At 59.7% G+C, this 19,269-nt stretch overlaps 1 protein-coding gene across 1 annotated transcript in view; it reads right to left on the reverse strand.

Annotated features, from left to right (window-relative positions):
• Nucleotides 1-19,269, reverse strand: part of Lamc3 (laminin subunit gamma 3) — a gene marked incomplete at its 5' end in the record, with an annotated part of 50,680 nt that overhangs the window by 25,628 nt on the left and 5,783 nt on the right. Inside the window, 10 exons of the mRNA XM_023700252.1 lie at nt 1,724-1,842; nt 1,952-2,144; nt 2,638-2,745; nt 3,432-3,568; nt 6,198-6,296; nt 7,318-7,435; nt 7,510-7,698; nt 9,575-9,741; nt 11,855-11,985; nt 16,221-16,525. Coding sequence (XP_023556020.1) covers nt 1,724-1,842; nt 1,952-2,144; nt 2,638-2,745; nt 3,432-3,568; nt 6,198-6,296; nt 7,318-7,435; nt 7,510-7,698; nt 9,575-9,741; nt 11,855-11,985; nt 16,221-16,525 — 1,566 coding nt within the window. The remainder of the gene's footprint in view (nt 1-1,723; nt 1,843-1,951; nt 2,145-2,637; nt 2,746-3,431; nt 3,569-6,197; nt 6,297-7,317; nt 7,436-7,509; nt 7,699-9,574; nt 9,742-11,854; nt 11,986-16,220; nt 16,526-19,269) is intronic.

The following is a 19,269-nucleotide window of genomic DNA, read 5'->3' on the forward strand; positions in this document are numbered from 1 at the left end:
CGCGTCTCCCGGTGATCAGTCCTCTCTGCGTCCTCGGAGCTAATACAATCTTCTCCCTTTCTGTTACTTCTGCTTCTCTGCCACCCTGAAAACCCTAACAATGGTCACTTTGACTTTGGAGAGGAGCCGGAGGCCACACGGTGCCAGATCCTTCTAATAATGTGGACGAGGCCACAGCGTCGCGTGCTCGAGCTGCCCTCTGTCAGGTGGGGCTGGGCAGCAACAGTCACCATAGTTTTGGTCACACCTTAGAAAGGCACCCACAAAAGAGGATTTCCAGAGCTGCTTCTGCAAGCGGCAAGAACTATGGCTTTAGTGCATTCCAAGTGGGGAGAGGCATCCTGCAGGGGATTCGTGACCGTGTCTTCTACTGCAATGACATCTTTTAAAATGTAACCACTCACCACACCTTTGGATCCCACTTGTGTCCCAGCCCTAGCCCCAGCTGCACGCCGGCACCTGCCACTCACAGCGGCACTGCGCTGCCCGCTGGGGGACCCACAGCTTCCACGCGCACTTCTCCTGAGCCCCGGCTGACTCACCACAGCAGGGACCGTGGCCCTCCCCTCATGGACGCTAGCACGGGCGCGCCCGAACCCAGCCCTCTGAGTTCACGCAGTGGTTTCCTTTTGGGCAGTAGTGGCGATGGAATGCAGGAGGCGCTGACCTGCATGCCTGCCCTTTTTATTTTGTGGGCTGGAGTCTCACTAAGATGCCCACTCGGGACTTTAACTCATGATTGTCTGGGCTCAGTGTCCCCAGGAGCATGTCACCAACCCCAGCTCATAGGGTTAAAAAAAAATACCATTTCCTTTCCTTTTGTATATCCTGTATAATGCACCAAGTGACTTTTTTTTTTTTTTTTTGGAAAGGTTCTACAGGGTTTTCAAGGTCTCACTACTAGATTGGACTCACAGTGATCCACCTGTTTACAGCCTCCTAAGAGCTGGGGTTACAGGTGTGCGCCACCACGCCCAGTCTCAGTTGCCATCTCAGGGCGCCCCGGGGGTGGGGCCGGCACAGCAGACCCCTGCAGCTGCTTGCAGGTGCTTTAATCTGCTGAGCTATATGGTCGGCCCAGGAAGTGACTTTTTAAAGTATGTGTAAGTAATTAGTGCAGCCAGGAACTACCAGAGGTTAACTCTGTCCACTGCAAGGGCCCAGGTAAGAGGAGGTGGCAAACCCGGCTGATGTGACAACCTGGACCCCTCTGTGCCCGTTAAAAACAACCACACCTGCTCCTGGGTGACTCAGGCGCAATACCAAGAGTGACCAGCAGGGGAACCATGCTTACTGGAAACCCGCAGAGCTGTGTCCTTCCAAGTGGGGGACCACACCCTGGACACCAGGCTGCTCTGTCCTGCCCCAACCCACCGGTCCAGTCGCCACTCTATCCTCAGCTACCATGCCTGCTGTTTTTATGGATTACAAGACCTAGCTGGGCACACTGTGCAAGGCTATAATCTCAGCACTTGGGAGGCTGAGGCAGGAGAATCTCTGAGAGCTGGAGGCCAGCCTAGGCTACACAGTGAATTCAAGGCCAGCCTGGACTACACATTGGGACCCTGTCTCAAAAACATACCCAGGCAAAGAAAAGAAAATACCCAGGCAGAGCCCGTCTTGCCAGAGTGGGGACAGTTATGGCTGTCCTGTGGGGACTCAACACAGTCTTGTAGGCCACAGCCCAGCCCACTATCCTCAGGGCCACGCAGTTACCACTGACCGGAAGAGCCTGATCCTTGGCCACTGGTCCGGATGCACAGAGCAGTCAGGTTGGTGAGGGCCCGCTGGAAGTGGAAGGTGGGCAATGGGGGCGCAGCGTCCTCGGAGATCTCCTGCAGGCTGCGGGGAGAGGCGTGCATGTGGGAGGCTCGCGTGGGCAACTGGGGACCCACGCACGCCGCGTGGCACACTACAGCATGTCCAGGCCGCACATCCGGGGGTCACTTACAGGAAGTGGAGCTGCGCCGGCCCCGGCTGCCCGGCCTCCCGGGGACCCGACTGGCCAGAGGGCCTCAGAGTCAGTGCCAGGCCAGCCCCTTCCAGCCTCAGCTGCACGGGTGGCAGGGAGCCCCCGGAGGGCACCCAGAAGGTCAGCGTGAGGGGCTGCCCGTAGCTGAGCCGCTGGTCTCCCAGGAACAGCTCTGAGGAGATAGAAGGCTTTGAGGACCTGCGGGCGCCCTGCTTGATCTTGGGCAGCTGCACTCAGCTCACTAGCAAGTGAGCTCTGTGAGCAGAAGCCAGTGCAGCGGGGGCAAGGCCTGAGCTCCGGGCTGGCTGCACACACGGCAGGCACCCTGCCCACACTCAGCCGCGCCAGTGCATCCCCAACTTTTCCTTGCTTTCTGGTATGGTGGACTGAGCCCAGCACCTTCACACTGAGCTCCACCCCCAGCCCTTCCCAAGTTGTATTTGAGGCAGGGTCTCGATAAGAGGAGAATTGCCCAGGCTGGGATCCAACTTGGGATCCTCCTGCCTCAGCCTCCCGAGTGCTGGGATGATGGGTGTGCGCCACCGTGCCCAGCTCCACCTCTTCTCTTTATGGCTGAGTTCTTTTCCATTGTGTCATTAACAATGACACCCAGCAGCTCCAGACCTGACCTCAGGCAGTCTGCCCTGCCCTGGGCTGCCAGGTACCTGGGGCTGCAAGCTCCTCATCTTCTGAGCCCAGGAGGACCCCCCCTGGGCTCCATCTTGCGGGGTGCTCTGAGCCCTCCATGCCTCTGGCGCGCCAGGCCCCAGCTCCTAGACAGCAGACACAAATCAAAGCTCCCCAGTGCGAGGTGGAGAGTGTGGGATGCTAGGGCCCAGCTCTGAGGGGGCAGTAGGATCTCGGGTCTGCCTGGCCTGGGGAAGTACTCTGTGACAACCTGAAGCCCTGGCTTCCAGATGGCTGAGGCAGGAGGGCCTTGGACAGCGGGTCCATCGGTGGCCGAGTCCTGCATTCTGCATGGTGTCCAGCAGAGGGCGCGCTGGCCCCGTGTCTGGGCGCCCTGAACCTGCCATGGAAGCTCTGTCCCTGGGGCACCCTGCTCCTCCCCTGGGGACAGAGGACAGGTGGGGTCCTCGAGGGGCCCACACACTAGCTCTGATTTAATGTAGAGTCCCAAGCTCTGCCTGCTCCTGCAGCAGTGCCCCCCCATTCCGGAACCTTCCCAGAAGGCTGTGCAGTGAACAAATCGAGAACCTGTGGCTCAGGGACAGGCGTATCCACCTGCCGAGGCCTCGGGGACCTGTGTGTGCCACAGCTCAGCCTGTGCCTGGCACGCAGCGGGTGCCAATAAGTGCGGGCCAGAGGACTGGGCCTGAGTCCCCCAGAGTGCCGTGTACCAGCCTGCCAAGGCCACCCTGGCACGAGCCCACCCACCCTCCAGCCTGTGGGGGCCCCAGTCCTGCTCCCAGTGCCCTCTCCCCAGCTGGGCACCGCTCACCCCGGCGGAAGTCGGAGACGATGTGGTGCTCCTGGAATCCGCCCGCCACCGTGCACGCCTTGGAGTGGCCAAAGCAGAAGCAGCTGCTGCAGCCGGCCGGGTTGTGGGGCTGCAGGTTAAACGTCCCTGGGCGACATCTGGGAGGGACACGAGACAAGCCAGAGGGACATGTGAACCACCTGGAAAGGACATAGCCAGGGGTCCCGGCAAGGCTAATGTGGACCAGCGTCACGGGAAAATTAGAAGTACATTTAAATATTGCTTTTAAATGTTTGGCCGGGCATGGTGGCACACACCTGTAATTCTAGCACGTGGGAGGCTGAGACAGGAGGATCACTGAAAGCTTGAGACCAGCCTGGGCTACCAAGTGAGTTCAAGGCCAGCCTGAACTGCATAGTGAGACCCAGTCTCAACAGACCAAAAAACAAACAACAACAAAAAAAAAGTTTTTAAATTGGGCTTGGTAGTGTGAGCCTGTAATCCCATCCCAGCACTCTGGGAAGCTGAGGCAGGAGGATCCCAAGCTTGAGCCCAGCTCAGGCAACTTAGCAGCTTAGCCTTGTCCTTGCCTCTCGGGATCTTAAACCTTGAGGAACAGCACTGCTCGGGTGTATTTTAGAAAGCCTTTCTTTCGCTTTGGGCTTGTCTGTCCGGTGTCTTCTCATGAGAGTGGGGTAATGGGTTTGCAGAGGAAATGCACCGAGGTGAAGTGTCTTTCGCATCACCCCACGCGGAGACACGAAGCCCGCGTGACCTCGGCAGGGAGTGCGACCACTGCTCCGTGGTTAAGGCGCTCCCGGCCTCCGCCACGCTCAAATCCGCCCAGGCGGTCACTGACCCAGCAGTCACTCAAGAGGGAGCCGCGCCGCACGTCCTGCAGGGGGAGCTAGCGAGCACCTGGGGACGCAGCAGCCCAGCAAGCAGAGGCGCGCACGGGAGGAGGCATCCGAGGCTACGCAAACACCCGCCTCTCCTCCTTGGTGTTCAGCTTGGCACCCGTCCGCCTGCAGAGATCATTCCTTCGACGTTCAAACACTGCCTTTGTCTTCCTTCGTTCCCTCCACACTGATTATTTAAAATTCTGCAAGCACGCATCGTCCCCTTACCCCAACTATTTATTCACTGGATCATCTCCTTAGGTCCGCGTGGAGTTGTAGTTACTTATTCCCTGCGTTCTAACGCACCCCTGCCGTTATTTGTTTTGTTGTGCAAGCGGTTCCAGCTGTGGGAGCCGTGTCCGGGCTCCTGTGACCTTCTGTATGGCCCTCCTCCCGGTGTGAGCTCCGGCCAGCTTGCTCGGGCCGGAACCGGGCCTCCCACACGCTGGGCAGGCACCGTGATGGCGCACCAGCGCCAGGGTTTGGCATCTAAGCAATTCCTAGATCGCAGGCGCTAAAACGGCTCCGGGCTCATCCCCTGCTTCCCGGCCAGCCCCCCAGAAGGGCATTTCCGCAGGCAGCCCTGGGAAGCCCCACGTTACAAACGCAGAGTTCTGGTTTGTATTCCCAAGGCTGCGTCTGCACGGGCCCAGTAGAGGGCTCTGACGCCTCCGATCACCTCACCCAGCGCTCTGCTTTCACAAGTGGGCAAACTGAGGCTTGGAAGCACAGACCTGCTCAGGACTGCAAGGGAGTCCGGCAGAGCCAAGGGCGTGGCTAGGCCCGTCCGGCGCCAGACTCCACCCAGCACTGGGGCGGCCTTGGGAAGAAAGACCCGAGAGACAGCCAAGGTTGGGGCCAGCCACGTGCGCCCGCCAAGGCTTCAGATGCGAGGCCCGAGGCCAGGAAGCATGTGCCCAAGGAGGCCAGCCATGGCCTCTGCCAGCACCCCACCAGCACTCAGGGGCCTCCTGAACCCTTCAGAGAGGGAGTTTATGGGGTGCGTGGCCTTGGGTATGCTTTTGTCTCGCTGGGTTTCAGATGCTCCATTTGTACTGCGATGGGGTTGCACAATGGCAGTGCCCCAGCCTCAGCTCAGTTAGTCAGCCTTCTTGGGTTTTTGACTAGGGAGAGGGGAGAAGGGCTATACCAGGAATCAAACTCAGGACCTTGAGCTTGCCAGGCAAGTACTGTGCTGCTGAGCTCTGTCCCAGCCCAGTAAGCTCTTCTTGAAGCAGAGTACTGAGATGGATCCTGAGGTCACTATAGAGCTCACAGTAGAGGCTGCTGTGCTCCATTATTAATGTCTGCTGTGGATGTATAATAGGGGACTGTGATAACAGTGGTCCATTGGTGATGTCTGCTGTGGGTGTGGAATGGGGATGCTGTGGTTTGAGTACCATATATTTGCAATTTGTGTTAGGTAAGCTCTTCCTATTCTTTTCAGTTCCTCCCCAGGATTCTTCTTTATTTCTATCTAACTTACTTTCTTTCTTTCTTTCTTTTTTTTGAGAGAGAGAGGGTATCACTACACAGTCTTATAGTCCAGGCTGGCTTTGAACTTGTGGTGATCCTCCTGCTTCAGCCTCCCAAGTGTTAGAATTACAGGCATGTGCCACCATGCCTGGCCTTCTCAGGTTTCAGAGCTTGAAAAACAGACATATTTTCTCAGTTTAGGAAGCAGTGCTGGATCAAAATATGAACCATTCCCTGAAGCCTCTTGGAGCCTCTCAGGTGGCAGGTCCAAGGTGCTCCTAGAAGAGTGTGGGGTGACAGGGTTGCCCTGACCCCGAGGACCATCCCCTGCTCCTCCCCACTCCACAGCCTCAGCGCCTCTTCTGCGACCCCAAGGTCACTTCAGCAGCTCACAGCCAATAGGCTCACCCACCTGTCACACAGGCTGCCTTCCACATTCTCCTTGCAGGGGCAGCGCCCACTGCGGGGGTCACAGGAGCCCAGGCTGCCAGCAGCATTGCAGGTGCAGGGTCTGCCAAAGAGCCAGCGTGGGGGACAGGTGTCCAGCGAGCACCTCCAGGACATGTCCCCAACCCCCTCTGCATCTTCACCAGCACCCACACCCTCAGTGTCACCTCCTGCCCACCCACTCCGTGCATCCTTCAGCTGCCACCCATTTACTCACCCTTCCTTCCTTCCTTCCTTTCTTCCTTCCTTCCTTCCTTCCTTCCTTCCTTCCTTCCTTCCTTCCATTACCCTTCCTCCACTTATCCACTTGGCCGTCCAACTATCCATCCCCCCATCCATCCCCCACCCCCACCCATCCATCCCCCCACCCCCATCCATCCATCTTTCCATCCCCAACCATCTGCCAAGCCTTTGCTCCAGCCATCACTGATCCCACTGTCCAGTGAGGGCCGACAAACGCAGATCCTGCACTGTGACCTGTGCAGCAGGAGGTGACAGACAAGAGGTGTGGTGACACCACAGAAGGGCATCTGAGCCATCCTGGGGGCAGGGCAAGGGGCAGGAAGAGAGGAGGCTTCCTTCAGTCAGGTCCTCTTCTCAGGGGCAGCGTTGTGGCCAGAGCCACCTAGTATTTTGCCAGGTACCTGGGACTCCTCTTCAGGCAAAGCAAACTCAGTTCTACCGCTTTTCTTTTTTTTTTTTTTTTTTTTTAAATTTTATTTATTTATTTATGTGTGTGTGTGTGGCCAGCTCAGCCCACCAGGGGGCGGGCTGGCTGGCATGCGGTGCTGGGGATTGAACCGCGGTCCCTGTGCTTTAGATAAGCTTGTTCCAAGTAGGTGCTTTAGACCACTGAGCCATCTCGCCAGCCCCTCTACCGCTTTTCAGATGAGGTTGCTACTGTCATACACTGAAACCAAGTTTTCTCCCCCACCGGGCTCCTGAGTGGTGGCCCGGAGTGGCCCCCTACCCCAGGATGAGGCCTCCCGGGGCCTGGGTATCTTTCCTCCTGCAGGATAAGACACACCCAGGCAGGAGTGGCCCGGCGGAGGCCCATCCCTCCTGTGCGCCCTCACAGCCCTCACCTGCAGCCACCCTCGCTGAGTGAGTGGAACCCAAGCAGGCAGCGGTCACACTTCCAGCCGGTCACCGAGGGCTTGCAGGGGCAGGTGCCTGAGGCGTCACACTGGAGGCGCAGGGAGCCTGGGGAGGGAGGCACAGGGCAGCAGCGGTGGCGGCGGCGGGCAGGGCCGGGGGGGGCCGCGGGGGGCACTCACCTGCAGGGTGGCAGTCGCAGGGCTGGCATGGCGCCCGCAGGTCCCAGCGGTAGAAGTTGTCCTCACAGCGCTCGCAGTGTGGGCCGGCCGTGTGGTCACGGCAGTGGTGGCAGCGGCCTCCGTGGCCTGTGCTGCGGAAGAGCTCGTGGTCGAAGGTGCAGTCCTCGGAGCGGCCGCTGCAGTTGCAGGCTGAGGGAGGCAGGGGCAGAGGGCGAGTGAGCCACCCGGCCCCACAGCAGGGCTCTGTGCCCGGCTCCTCAAGCTGAATGCGGAGGCAGCTCAGGGCAAGTGTGTGCGCGCCCAGGGTGGCGTCCAGGCTCAGCTTGATCCAGGACAAGGAGACTGATCTTCCGGAAACTAAGTGAAGAAGATCCTTGGGGCAAGGTGCGTACCGCTGGTAAATCCCCCCGAATCACAACGCGGGCACGGAAGAAGCCTAACGATGGCGAACATGAAGGCGAAGCCGAAAGGCGTCGGCCCGGAGAGGGGAGACTGGGACAGCAGAGTGTCTCAGGCAGGAGGTGAGCTTGGCGGGGTGTGAGGTGTGGTAGAGCGCGGTGTGACGGGTGGGGACCGGGAGACACCACGCAGGGGCAGCTGAGCGCTCTGGGGCCGGCGTGCAGCAGGGCGCCCCCCCCCCCGCGTTGTGTGAGATCTGTGTTCGCCGCCAGGGGGCGCCACAGATGCACTATTCCTTTTGCCCTGCGACACCTCCAGCGTGACTGTCCTCTCGCCCCTGAAATGCCCCTTAACAGCTCTCTTTTATCATTTATTTTGCATCACTCTAGGATATCATCACTCTTTGGAAGCAAGACATTCTTCCCTTTATAACATTTATTTTTACTAGTGGTATTTCCGTTTACACCATATAGTTCTTTTTAAAAATTAAATGAACAAATTTTGAGGTAAGAGGTTGCTAAACAGTTCAGGCTGGGCTTGAGCTTACTATGGGGCCCACACCAGGCTTGGGCTCATGGTGATCTTCCTGCCTCAGCCTCCCTGCTGGGGCCACTGTGCCCGACACTGGTTCATGATTGTTGAAAACCAATGAACACTGGCCAGAGCTGCACCGTCTTTTTTTTTGTTTTAGTTTTTGAGACAGAGTCCCACCATGCAGATCAGGCTGGCTCACTATGGAGTCCAAGCTGGCTTTTGTTAGCCAGAGAAAGGGTAAAGGATGTGAGGGAGGGATGGGGTTGAATCTGCATGTTAGAAATTTCTGGGCCAGGGGGATAGCTTTACCAGCAGAAGTGCTTGCCTGGCAAGTGCAAGGTCCCAAGTTCGATCCCTGGTACTGCGAGAGAGAGAGAAAGAGAGAGAGAGAGAGAGAGAGAGAGAGAGAGAGAGAGAGAGAGAGGATGCCTGGCAATTGGTAGAGAGAACTGGCAGCAGGGAGAACAGTGAAAGGAAACAGACAGCAGAAGAGAGGTGACATCTCTGAGGCCAGGACCTGCTGCCCAGAAAGGCATCGTCAGGTGGATGGACTTCAGCGGCATCCAAGGGGTAGGTGCCACCGAGGCTGGGGACAGGGTCAGGGTGAGGGTTTCAGGCAGGAAACCTGAGCTTCCAGGTTGGTGCCTGAGGGGCAGGGACCGGCCTGTGGCTAGGACACGGCAGGAGGGGCAGGCAGGCCCTCTGTGTCCCTCTCATGGATGCAGCTTTGGGCTCGGGGCATATGAGCTGGCACCAGGAGGGCACAGGCAGAAGCAGTGGTGGGGGCAGGCGGCGATGACAGCATACAGCGCCTGTGCCTTGGAATAGGTTGTCCAGACCCTGTCCCAGTGCCGGCCACCAGAGGGGGGGCAGCTACAGGCCAGCTGCACACAGAAGCTACGCCGTCAGCCAGGAGCCTGGGCCCGGTGGCGCCTGGTGATGCCCGGTGACAACGCACTGCAGGCAGACCAGGTGACCGTGCATGGACCCTGGCCTCTCGGGCAGTGGCCGGGGTGGCAGCGCCTGGCTGTGAGGTAAAGTGGGTGCCTTCTTGGTGGCTTGGGCTGGGGGTGGTTTTCGGGGCAGCCCTCTGCAGCAATGGGGGTCCCCACCGGGGCTGCAAGACACTCACGCAGACACTCGTTGGCGGCCTGGGCCGTGCCGCGGGCCCATGGGCGGTCCTGGAAGGAGGGCAGGCAGCGCTCACAGTCAGGGCCTGCGGTGTTGTGTTGGCACCGGCAGACCAGCTGGCCCGCTCCATCGGGGCCGCATTCACTTGCATGCCCGTTACACTTGCATCTGGGGAGAGGACGGAGGCAGAGGGAGGAGGGGCCGGGGGAGGGGAGGGTGGGGGAGGGCTAAGCCACCTGGCACTGCCACGGGAGCCCCAGTGCTGCCCCCAGCCTCTCCTGAACAAAGACTGCCAGGCGCCCTGGGAGTCCTGTACCGTGTCCTAAGCTCTGCACACCCAGCCTCACCTCACCCCCAGCCTAGGCCCAGGAGGAGCCGCCTTGGTCTTAGGGGCCAGGAGGGCAGGGGGTCATAGGGTAGGCACAGGGTGGGGAGCCCAGGCAGTCTCCCTCCACTGTGTCTGAGAAGGCAGGAAAGAGCCTCGGCCTATGTCCTAGGGCACCCACATGGTCACGAGCCTGGTCAGGAGTAAGGCAGGAATGACAGGTGCTGCAGGAACATGTCGAACCCCACATAGCCGCTGTCCCTGTGCCAAGCAGCTGGACCCAGCCTGGAGCACAGCGCTGGGTGGCCCCAGACCAGTCATCCTCACTGGGGCCTCACTGTGTCTCAGATGAACAACCGAGGTTCAGGCTTTAAAAGGGACAGTCACCACGTAGCAGGGCTCAAGCCGAAATGGTCCTGTCTGACTCCCTGTACATCTAGAGCTCAGGGCCAGCACTGCTGACCCCGCCAGGTCCCCAGGGCAGTTTCTGATTTGGGGACACAGGGCATGGGAAAGGCATGCAGCTCTGCCTGCCCAAGGGCCCCGGGGTGGGCAGACAGTCCCCACATTTCCAGCAGGGGTGAGGTAGGCAGCAGATGGCCTTTGGAGACAGCAATCAGGAAAGTGACAAGGCACAGCCCTGTCCCCAGAGGATGTCATGGACACCTCTCCCCTGTGAAGCCCCAAGTGCAGGAAAAGCCAGACCACCCCCCGGCTGCAGGGCCACCTGTCCCTTCCTGTGCGCGAGGGCAGCAGGTGGCACAGCCAGCTGCTAGGCTGAGGGTGGTCCGGCTCCACAGCTGGGGCCCAGATGCTCCCTGGCATGAGGCCCTGAGAGTGGGCCTGGGGCTCACTCTATCTGTAACCCTGGGAGGTACAAGCTGACCCATGGGTGGCGAGTAGAGGGTCCTCACTGTCCTCCGGGACCATCCCCTCCCAAGACCCAGCCTTCCCTGGAGCTCAAAGACACTGTGAGACACAGACACTGGGTCACATCCTTTCCTGCCCTCTGAAGCCACCCAGGTGTCTCTGCACCATGGACGCCCAGGCCTGGTCACTGTCCTCACTGTCCACTTCCATAGCCCATCCAGTGATTCACTGGGCTGCTTCTCCCACCCAAATGGCTCTGGGGCCCTCACTCCCTGCTGGCCACAACCCGCTGGGACAAGCTGCCTGGCTCCCGCCCGCTTTGGAGGACTTGTCCTTCTCTCCCTTCTGCTCAACCGTCCCCTCAGCCCCCAGGCCAACTCCAGTGACGGCCTCCCACAGCCAGGGGATGGGAATGCGGGCCCTCGGCCCTGACCCCCTTCCAGCCCGGCCTCTGCCTCTCCCACAGCAGCACTTCCCGCCCTTGTGCCTGGGCTCTGTGCGTGGCCACTCGCTCTCTGGGTGAACCTGGGGCAGGCTGACATGCTCCTGGGGACCACGGGCCCTGCATCTGCCACATCAGGAGGCCAGCCAGGAACACACTGTCTCTCCCTGCCCTTCGGAGATAGGCACATGTGGAAGACATCGCCTGCCTCCCTCCAGGCTGCAGCTGCTCCAGAGGGCGCTGGGAGGTGGTCACGAAGGGGACAAGGACGGCGCCAGCATCTGAGGCAGCCCCTGCTTCCTAGTACGAGCATGTGCTGGGCAACAGACTGGTCACAGGCTGTTGTGGTCAGATGCTGGGAGGACCTGGGACTGGGGCCAAGGGGCTGGTAGTGATATGGGTTGTATGAGAAGCAGGGCGGGGACCATAAGTCCAGCACCAGCAGGAACAAGGAGCAGGCTCTTGGGGTAGAAGCAGCCAGCTGCGAGTGAGTGGCTGGAGCCGGCCGGCGAGAGGCCTCCAATGCCAGCCAGGGGGCCAGGTCTGCCCTGCCTGTCCCCGGGTCACCTGAGGTGCTGCTGCACCTGCCCAGCAGTCCTGACGCAGCCCCTTCTCTGCTCTGGCACTGTGACACCCCCACCTACCTGCCGCCCACAGAGAAGTCGGACACAGCGTAGTAGTAGGAACGCAGCACCCTGGGGTCCTTGAAGATATCATCCCCGAATGTATTGAGCCGGTCCAGGGAGATGAGGAGCTCAGTGCTGGTGACCCAGGCCTGGGGGTGAGGTGGGGCCCATCAGTGGATGGGCAGAGCTGGGCAGAGCTGGGCCAGACGCCAGGGACAGGGCAGGAACTAGGACTGCGGGGCCCCACTCCAGCAGCACCTCCTCCAGGTGTCGTTCACTATGCTGTACCTCCATCTCCCCATTGGAGGAAGGGGACAAGGACACTGCCACCCCCACAAGGCTGCTGGAGCAGGGGCCCGGGTGGCAGCTGGGTGTGTGCATGAGGAACTGGGGCAGGTGGGGCTTGGCACACCCTACGGCGCGGGGTTCCCTGCCCTCTCCAGGCCACTCCTGTGCCCAGCTAGAGGACAGGTGACAGCTGGTGGGCCCAGTGATGCCCCTTGCTTACTCCCCAGGCCTGGCAGGAGCAGGGCAGGATTCTCAGCTCGTCACCTACTAAGAGACCCCATGGCCCCGGGTGACATCTCTCCCACCTGAGTGTGACCCCACAAGAGTGAGACTTGGGTGCCCTTGTCCCTGCTATGGCCCTGGCCCTAGGTCCTGCCCGGCACATAGTTGGCACCCAGCGAATACTCGCTGCCGGTTGAATGAGCAACTTCCCATGGCAGCGTGTGGCAAGGAAGTGGGGGGCCCACGTGAAGGTTGACATTTTCATCTGCCTGCTGTTGTAATCAGGCACGGCTCTGGTGGAATATTAATCAGCATTTTAATTCAGCCCAGGGGCAATGGCTTAGCAATCAGGACAGCAGGACAGAAAACGAGCTCCTGGCAAAGTTGCTCTTCCCGCCTCAGTATGACTCAGACCTGGCGCCTGCCACTCGCAGGGAGCCCAGCCTGGTTGGACCTGGACTTGGCCACTGTTGGGGCCTCTTTCCAGGCTGTGTGTGGCACCTGCTACCACAAACAGGGGCACCTGGAGTCCCCACCACTCCCCTAGTAACCCAAGACTGAGCTTCTCAAAGGTCGGTGCGCTCCAGCGTCTGGTTCCAGCGTGCCTCCTGTGTCCCTTGGTTCCCTGTGCCATGCTGAGGTGGACTCCAGGGCCTGGCCTGCTCTGGGCAAGTGCTCGCCGCTGGGCTGCAGCCCAGCCCAGGAGTCTGCGCTTCCAGTGGGGGATGCAGGCTGCAGGGGCTGCGGTGCCTCGAGGGGCCGAGGATCCCAGAGCCACAGCCAGAACACAGTGTCCAGGCTAAGCGCTCAAGGCTCCCAGGTGTCCCAGCCACTCTGTTGTGTGCCTACGGTGCCCACTCCACAGCCACGCTAGGAGCAGGCGTCTGATCACCTCCTCCTGCAGAAGAGGAGGCTGAGGTTGGGCAGCACAGCATTCGGGGCCACACGCACTGCTGGCCACAGGCTGGGGTTCAAACAGAGTGCAGGGCCAAGCGCTCAGCACAGGCCAGCCTGCCTTTCCTGTCTGCCCACTGCCTGGGGCCAACAGGGCGCCCGAGAGAGCAAAGGCCTGGCCCCTGCCTCCGGCCCATCAGGGAGCCTCTGCTGGGCTCCTGTGTCTGCCCTTCAGCCCGGGACCAAGACCACAGTGGTGACGGGACAGGCTGGAGGCCTCTGTGATACCACACAAGCAGGAGCTGGGGAGGAAGTACCTGTTCCTCAGCCCGGATGTTGGGGGTCTGGGATGCCGGGAAGGTTGAGGTGCTGCTCTACCCAGACAAGGCTGTTGCAGGTTGGTTGTTCTGTCTCGCTGTGAAGTATAGGCTGGCCTTGAGCTCTCCGTGATCCTCCTGCCTCAGCCTCCCAAGTGCTGGGATGACGGGTACGTCCCCACACCTAGCAGTGTTTGCAGTTTGTAACAGCTCTGGCTCACTGTGAGTGGGACCTGGGTTGCCTTTGTCACATCTGAGGATCCAGAGTGAGGTGCTGCAGAGGAGGCAGCAGGGCCAGGCAGAGAGGGTCGCCTGTCTCAAGTGTGTAGAGCCCCCGGCTTCAGCTCTAGCACCACAACAATGGCTTTAACAAAGGAGGCAGCCAGGGCAGGCGGAATGGGTCCTGCGGTCCAGGAAGCCACTCGGCTCTGGTGTGACAACTGCAGTGCCTCTGTCCACCCTCCACAGGGACATAGAACCTGAACCCAGTGCCCACACGGAATGCCCCTCCGGGCCTCCCACCCCAAGGGCTCGGTCCTCTTTGGGGACCTTCCCACGTGTCTGTCCAGGGGAAAGGTCCCTCCTGGAAGCAGCAGGGTAGACAGTTCTGAAAAGGTCACTTCTCCACAGGGGACAATGGCTAGGACACAGTGGGCAGTGAGTCAGAAGGTCTGCTGCCACCGGCCCTTAGTGGAGCTGCCCTAAGGGGACAGGAGAGGGACAGGGTAGAGGGGACCTAGTCCTTTCCAAGGGGCTTCATTTCACCTCAGGTGACATTTTCTAATCTCCTGGGGTAGGAACTGACCTTAAACAAAACCAGGTTAATGGCTTGGGGACACTGTTCATGGGACAGTGGCTTGTGTGCCGAAGGACTCTCCTGGCCCGGAGAGCTCTGGCCAGTGGCCTGGGGGTGGCCTCGAGGGCCTCGAGTGTCTCACCTGACACCAGGTCTGCCTCAGGCCACACTGTGTGATGTCCAGAGGGACCGGTGACCATGGCCAGCCATGCAGGGGCCAGCCATGCCTATGTGACCAACCGTGGAGAGCCCTGAACATCAGGGCTTGGGCAGGCGCTGCTGGAGGGGCCAGCGCTGCCTGCAGGACCCTCCAGAAGGACAGCAGAAGCCCCATGCCTGGTCCCTGGGAGCCGCCCCACCGCTTCCTCCTCCTGCTGACCTCGGGCTGCACCCTCCTAATGCAGTAAACTGTCACTGTTAACAAGGAGCTTGTGGCTCCCTACAGAGTATCCTGGAACCTGACAGTGGCCTTGGGGACCTCCCAGTGGGCCAGCTCGGGGTCCAGCTGTCACCTATGTGGCCTGGGCAGGACACGGCTTCCTTCCAGGCCTCAGTGCTCCTGCGAGAGGAGAGCCTCTCATCTCCCCAGGGAGACAGGAGGCGCTTTGGCTTCAGCCAACGGCCACCCCTGCCCAAAGCATCACACTGGACGCAGCCGGGCCCCACAGGGCTGAAAACCTGAGTGCCCCGTGTGGGCTGGGCTGGAGGAACCGCGAGGCCATGAGCACTCCTGCTCCAGTGGGGCAGCCGCTGGCCCCCGCTGCCACTGACATCAAAATTCATAAGATTTAGCAAAACAGGCTGGGTGTGGTAGCCCACGCCTGTCATCGCAGCACTCTGAGAGACCGAGGTAGGAGGATCATGGATCAAAAGTTTGAAACCAGGGGCTGGTGAGATGGCTCAGTGGTCTAAAGCACCTACTTAGAACAAGCTAAGCAAAGCACAGGGACCGCGGTTCAATCCCCCAGCACCACATGCCAGCCAGCCCGCCCCCTGGTGGGCTGAGCTGGCCACACACACACACATTAAAAAAAAAAAAAAAAAGTTTGAAACCAGCCTGGGAAATTTAGTGACTTGTGGAGACCTTGTCTCAAAATAAAAAAATAAACAGGGTTGGGGAGGTGGCGCAGTGCACACAGGTCCTGGGCTCCATTACCAGTACTAGAAAAAACTAATAAACGCACAGTTGGGGCGCTCTGCAGTCACATGAGGCTGGCAGCCGGAGGCCTCAGAACTGGGCAGGGCAGCCAGGGGCCACAGAGCCCACAGGCTGTCCGCTGGCCTGCACCTCCTATACCCCAGAACCCCAGAGCTCACCCCCGCAATGCAGGGCAGGCCCTGTCACTGGCTGTCAGCGGGGAAGCATGGGCACAGCGGAAAGCTCTGGGGAGACCAGCACAGGGCCCCACACGCCTGGTCATCTGCCCCCTGCAAGATGCCTTTGACCCCTGGCCCCAGTTTCCTCATCTGTACAGACATGGAGAAAAGTGAGTTGAGGTTGTCACAGGGCTCGGGACCACAGGGCGGGGCCACGGGACGCTGGAAGGGTACTTCCTGTGCCCGAGCAGACCCTCCTTTGCCTGTCTCTTCCCCACCCCTACTGAGTGCCCTCCCTTTGAGCTACACCCCAGAAGTTCTGGGGTGTACAGTGGAGATGGGGTCTCACTCTGCATTTCAGGCTGGCCTTGAACTCGAGGTAATCCTACCGCCTCAGCCTCCCTTGTAGCTAAGCCGCAGTGTCTGCACCCGCACCCACCTATTCCTTTAGCAGCCACCTCGGGCACGTGTGCTGAAGCCCTGTGGTCTCACGGGTCGCTGAGCCTACAGCCCAGTGCCCACCCCAGCCCCACGGCCCACTGTTCTCTACCTGCAGCCCCGGGCTCTCCTCGAAGTTGTAGGCACTGGGCCGGCCCTCCAGGGTGGAGAAGGCCACGTTGCCCCCGCTCAGCGGGGAGATGTCACTGAACTCGGACGTGCAGAAGGCCACCCGCTCATCATCCCCGGGGCGCAGGTAGTGGCCCTCGGGCCGGCCGTACGTCTTCTGGCAGGAGGCGCTGTAGTACTGGTAGGGCTCCCAGGGGCCTCCCGCACGGCTGCGCTTGTAGATGGCGAAGCTCTCAGGGCGGCTGGTGTGGAACTTCAGCCTCACATAGCTGATCTCGTAAGCTTTGCCTGCAGCCGGGAAGACGTGCCCATTTCAGAGACGGGAAGGGAGAGGCAGCACCATGAGTGACCCACAGAGGGAGCATTGCCTGCAACTTTGTGTTTGTTTGCTTCTCAGACAGGGTCTTGCTGTGTAGTTCAGGCTGGCCTTGAACTTGTAGCGATCCTCCTGCCTCAGCCTCTCCAGTGCTGGGATCACAGGTGTGCGCCACCACCACACTTGACAGGTATTTTTTTTTTTTTTCTTTCAAAGGACACTACTGAGAATGAGTAAAGGTGGTTCTGGGAGGAAAGGCAACTGCTGGCACATATCTGACCTCGGACTGGCACCTGGACTATACGAAGAATTCTTACAGCTTGGTAATACAAAGAGAAATAGGCCAGCTCAGAAACGAGTGGCGCGTCGCACACAGCTCCCTGGGACAGAAGGACGGCTGGCGTGTGTGGGAGAGCACACTGCACATCATCCCTGCCGGGGACACGCACAGGTGACCACGGTGGGACCCTCGTGGGCGCCCGAAGCCCCTGTGGAAGCTGCAGCCCCCATAACAGCGCGAGGCCAGGCGTCCCCCAGGGCCCAGCAGCTCTGTGCAGAGCTCATCCTGCCAAGCCTTGGGAGTGGCCGCTCGCCCACGGAGAGGCGGTATGTACACACGTGAGTACTACTGTGCAGGAGGGAAGGGCGCCCTCGGGGCACTGTCGGCAAGCGGCTGCACCTCCCGGCCATGACGTTCAGCGACACAGATCAGACACCAAGCTTAAGTATCACGGGGCCTCCCTTATGGACCAACCCAAAGAGTAAGAGCAAAACAGTGGATAACGGAAAGAAGGCAGACAGAACTTTCTCAAAGGGGAAGGGATGGAGAGGCGGAGGCGGAGCGGAGGGATGAAGGAGGAGGAGGAGGAGGAGGGCGTGCTCCCGGCTCGTGATCTTCACGTGATTAAAACCACGACAACAGTCACATAGCGGGGCACAGTGGCGCATGGCGACCGGCCTGGCACTAGGGGAAACAGAAGCGAAAGTATTCCAAGCTGAGAATTTCAGCCAGAGAAACTTCCGCGACTTAGCGCGAGTCTCCCGGCGCCTCCCGCCCGCTCCAGGGTCGAGCACAGCCCCAGCCCGGTGACCCCGAAACCCCGCTCCTCAGTACGGCCCAGAGAGCTGAAAGCTCCGTCCTCCCAGAAGAGCATTCACAGCAGAAGAGCCACGGATGAACCTCGGAAGTGCTGGGCGCAGGGGAATGGGCGGATGGGGACCACGCCACGCCCCCTCCCCGTGGGCACCGGGAGCCTAGCGGAGGTGAATCCACACGCAGGAAATAGAGCAGGGGTCACGGGCGGGGGTCGGGAAGAGGCAACTGTATGGAAGGGGTACGGGGCTTCTTTTGGGGGTCACAAGGCCCATCAGTGATTGTGGGGCTGGACCCCAACTCTGTGAATGCAGGAAAAATCATTAACTGCACTTCTTGACTTTTTCTTGCAATGCTGGGGCTCGAACCCAGGGCCTCACACAAGCCGGGCGTGTGCTGACCACGGAGCTGGGCCCCAGCCCTGGACTGTAGAGCTGAAATGGGTAAAATGAACAGTATGTGAGGGATGCCGGTCATGTATCTCTGCACTGCTACCACCAAGCCCCGGAGTCAGGTGTGACTACACATCTAGAGCCTCAACACTTGGGAGGCTGAGGCAGGATGAAGTTTGAAGCCAGCCTGTGCTACATGGGGAGTTTAAGGGCTACACAGTGACACCCTGGCCCAAAAAATCCAATCAAAACCAAGACAGACAAAACTCAAACAACAACAAGGTGTGGTGAAGAACCCGGGGAGAAATGCCCTGCATACCAAGATGGAAACAGTGGGACAGTTCCTCAAAAAACTAAAACCAGAATTGCCAAATAACCCACAACTGTCAGAAATTGAAGGTGGGGTCTGGAAGGGACACTTGCACACTCATGTTCACTACGGTACTGTTCACCATAGCCCTGAGGCAGAAGGAACCCACATGTCCATCAGTGGAAAAAAAGATGCCCAACAGGTGGTTGACATGCAGTGGAATATTACTCAGCCTGGAAGAGGAAGGCAATTCTGACCCTGAAACCTAAAATGTAAACTCTGGGGATGTTACATTAAGTGAAAGAAACCAGATACAAAAGGACAAATACTGTAGGATTCCACTTGCAAGATAACCGGAGTTACAGCGTCAGAAAGTGTCACAGGGGTGCCAGGGCTGGAGAGGGAGGAGAGAGTCAGTGTCTCATGGGGACAGCTTCTGTCTTGCCACACATAGAGGGCAGGGTTGGATGGTGGTCATGGCTGCACAACCTCACTGTGCTTAATGCCACCGAACGGGACGCTTATAAGTGGTGGGACAGTAAGTGGTAGCACATTTTACCACACAAAGGAAAAACGCAGGGAAATAAGCCCCTGCCCCTCGGAAGGCGGCGCGGGGCTGCGGTGTGCAGCAACAAGAACACTCCTGGGCTTGGGCAAGGGGCGCGGCTCTGCAGGGGGCATTCGCCCAGCCAGGGAGCCTGGGGACCTTGGAGGACCCTGATCCCTACAGTGACCCAAAGCACCCCATAGAGAGCCGGTAATGCCCGGGGCGCTGAGGCCAGCGTGCTAAATTAAAAACAAACAAGAGGGCTGGAGAGATGGCTCAGCGGTCTAAAGCACCTACTTGAAACAAGCTTGGCAAAGCACAGGGACCGCGGTTCGATCCTCCAGCACCACATGCCAGCCAGCCCCGCCCCCTGG

The sequence above is a fragment of the Octodon degus genome, unplaced genomic scaffold (genome assembly GCF_000260255.1).
Source record: "Octodon degus isolate 3935 unplaced genomic scaffold, OctDeg1.0 scaffold00123, whole genome shotgun sequence".
In the NCBI taxonomy this organism is placed as follows: Eukaryota; Metazoa; Chordata; class Mammalia; order Rodentia; family Octodontidae; genus Octodon; species Octodon degus.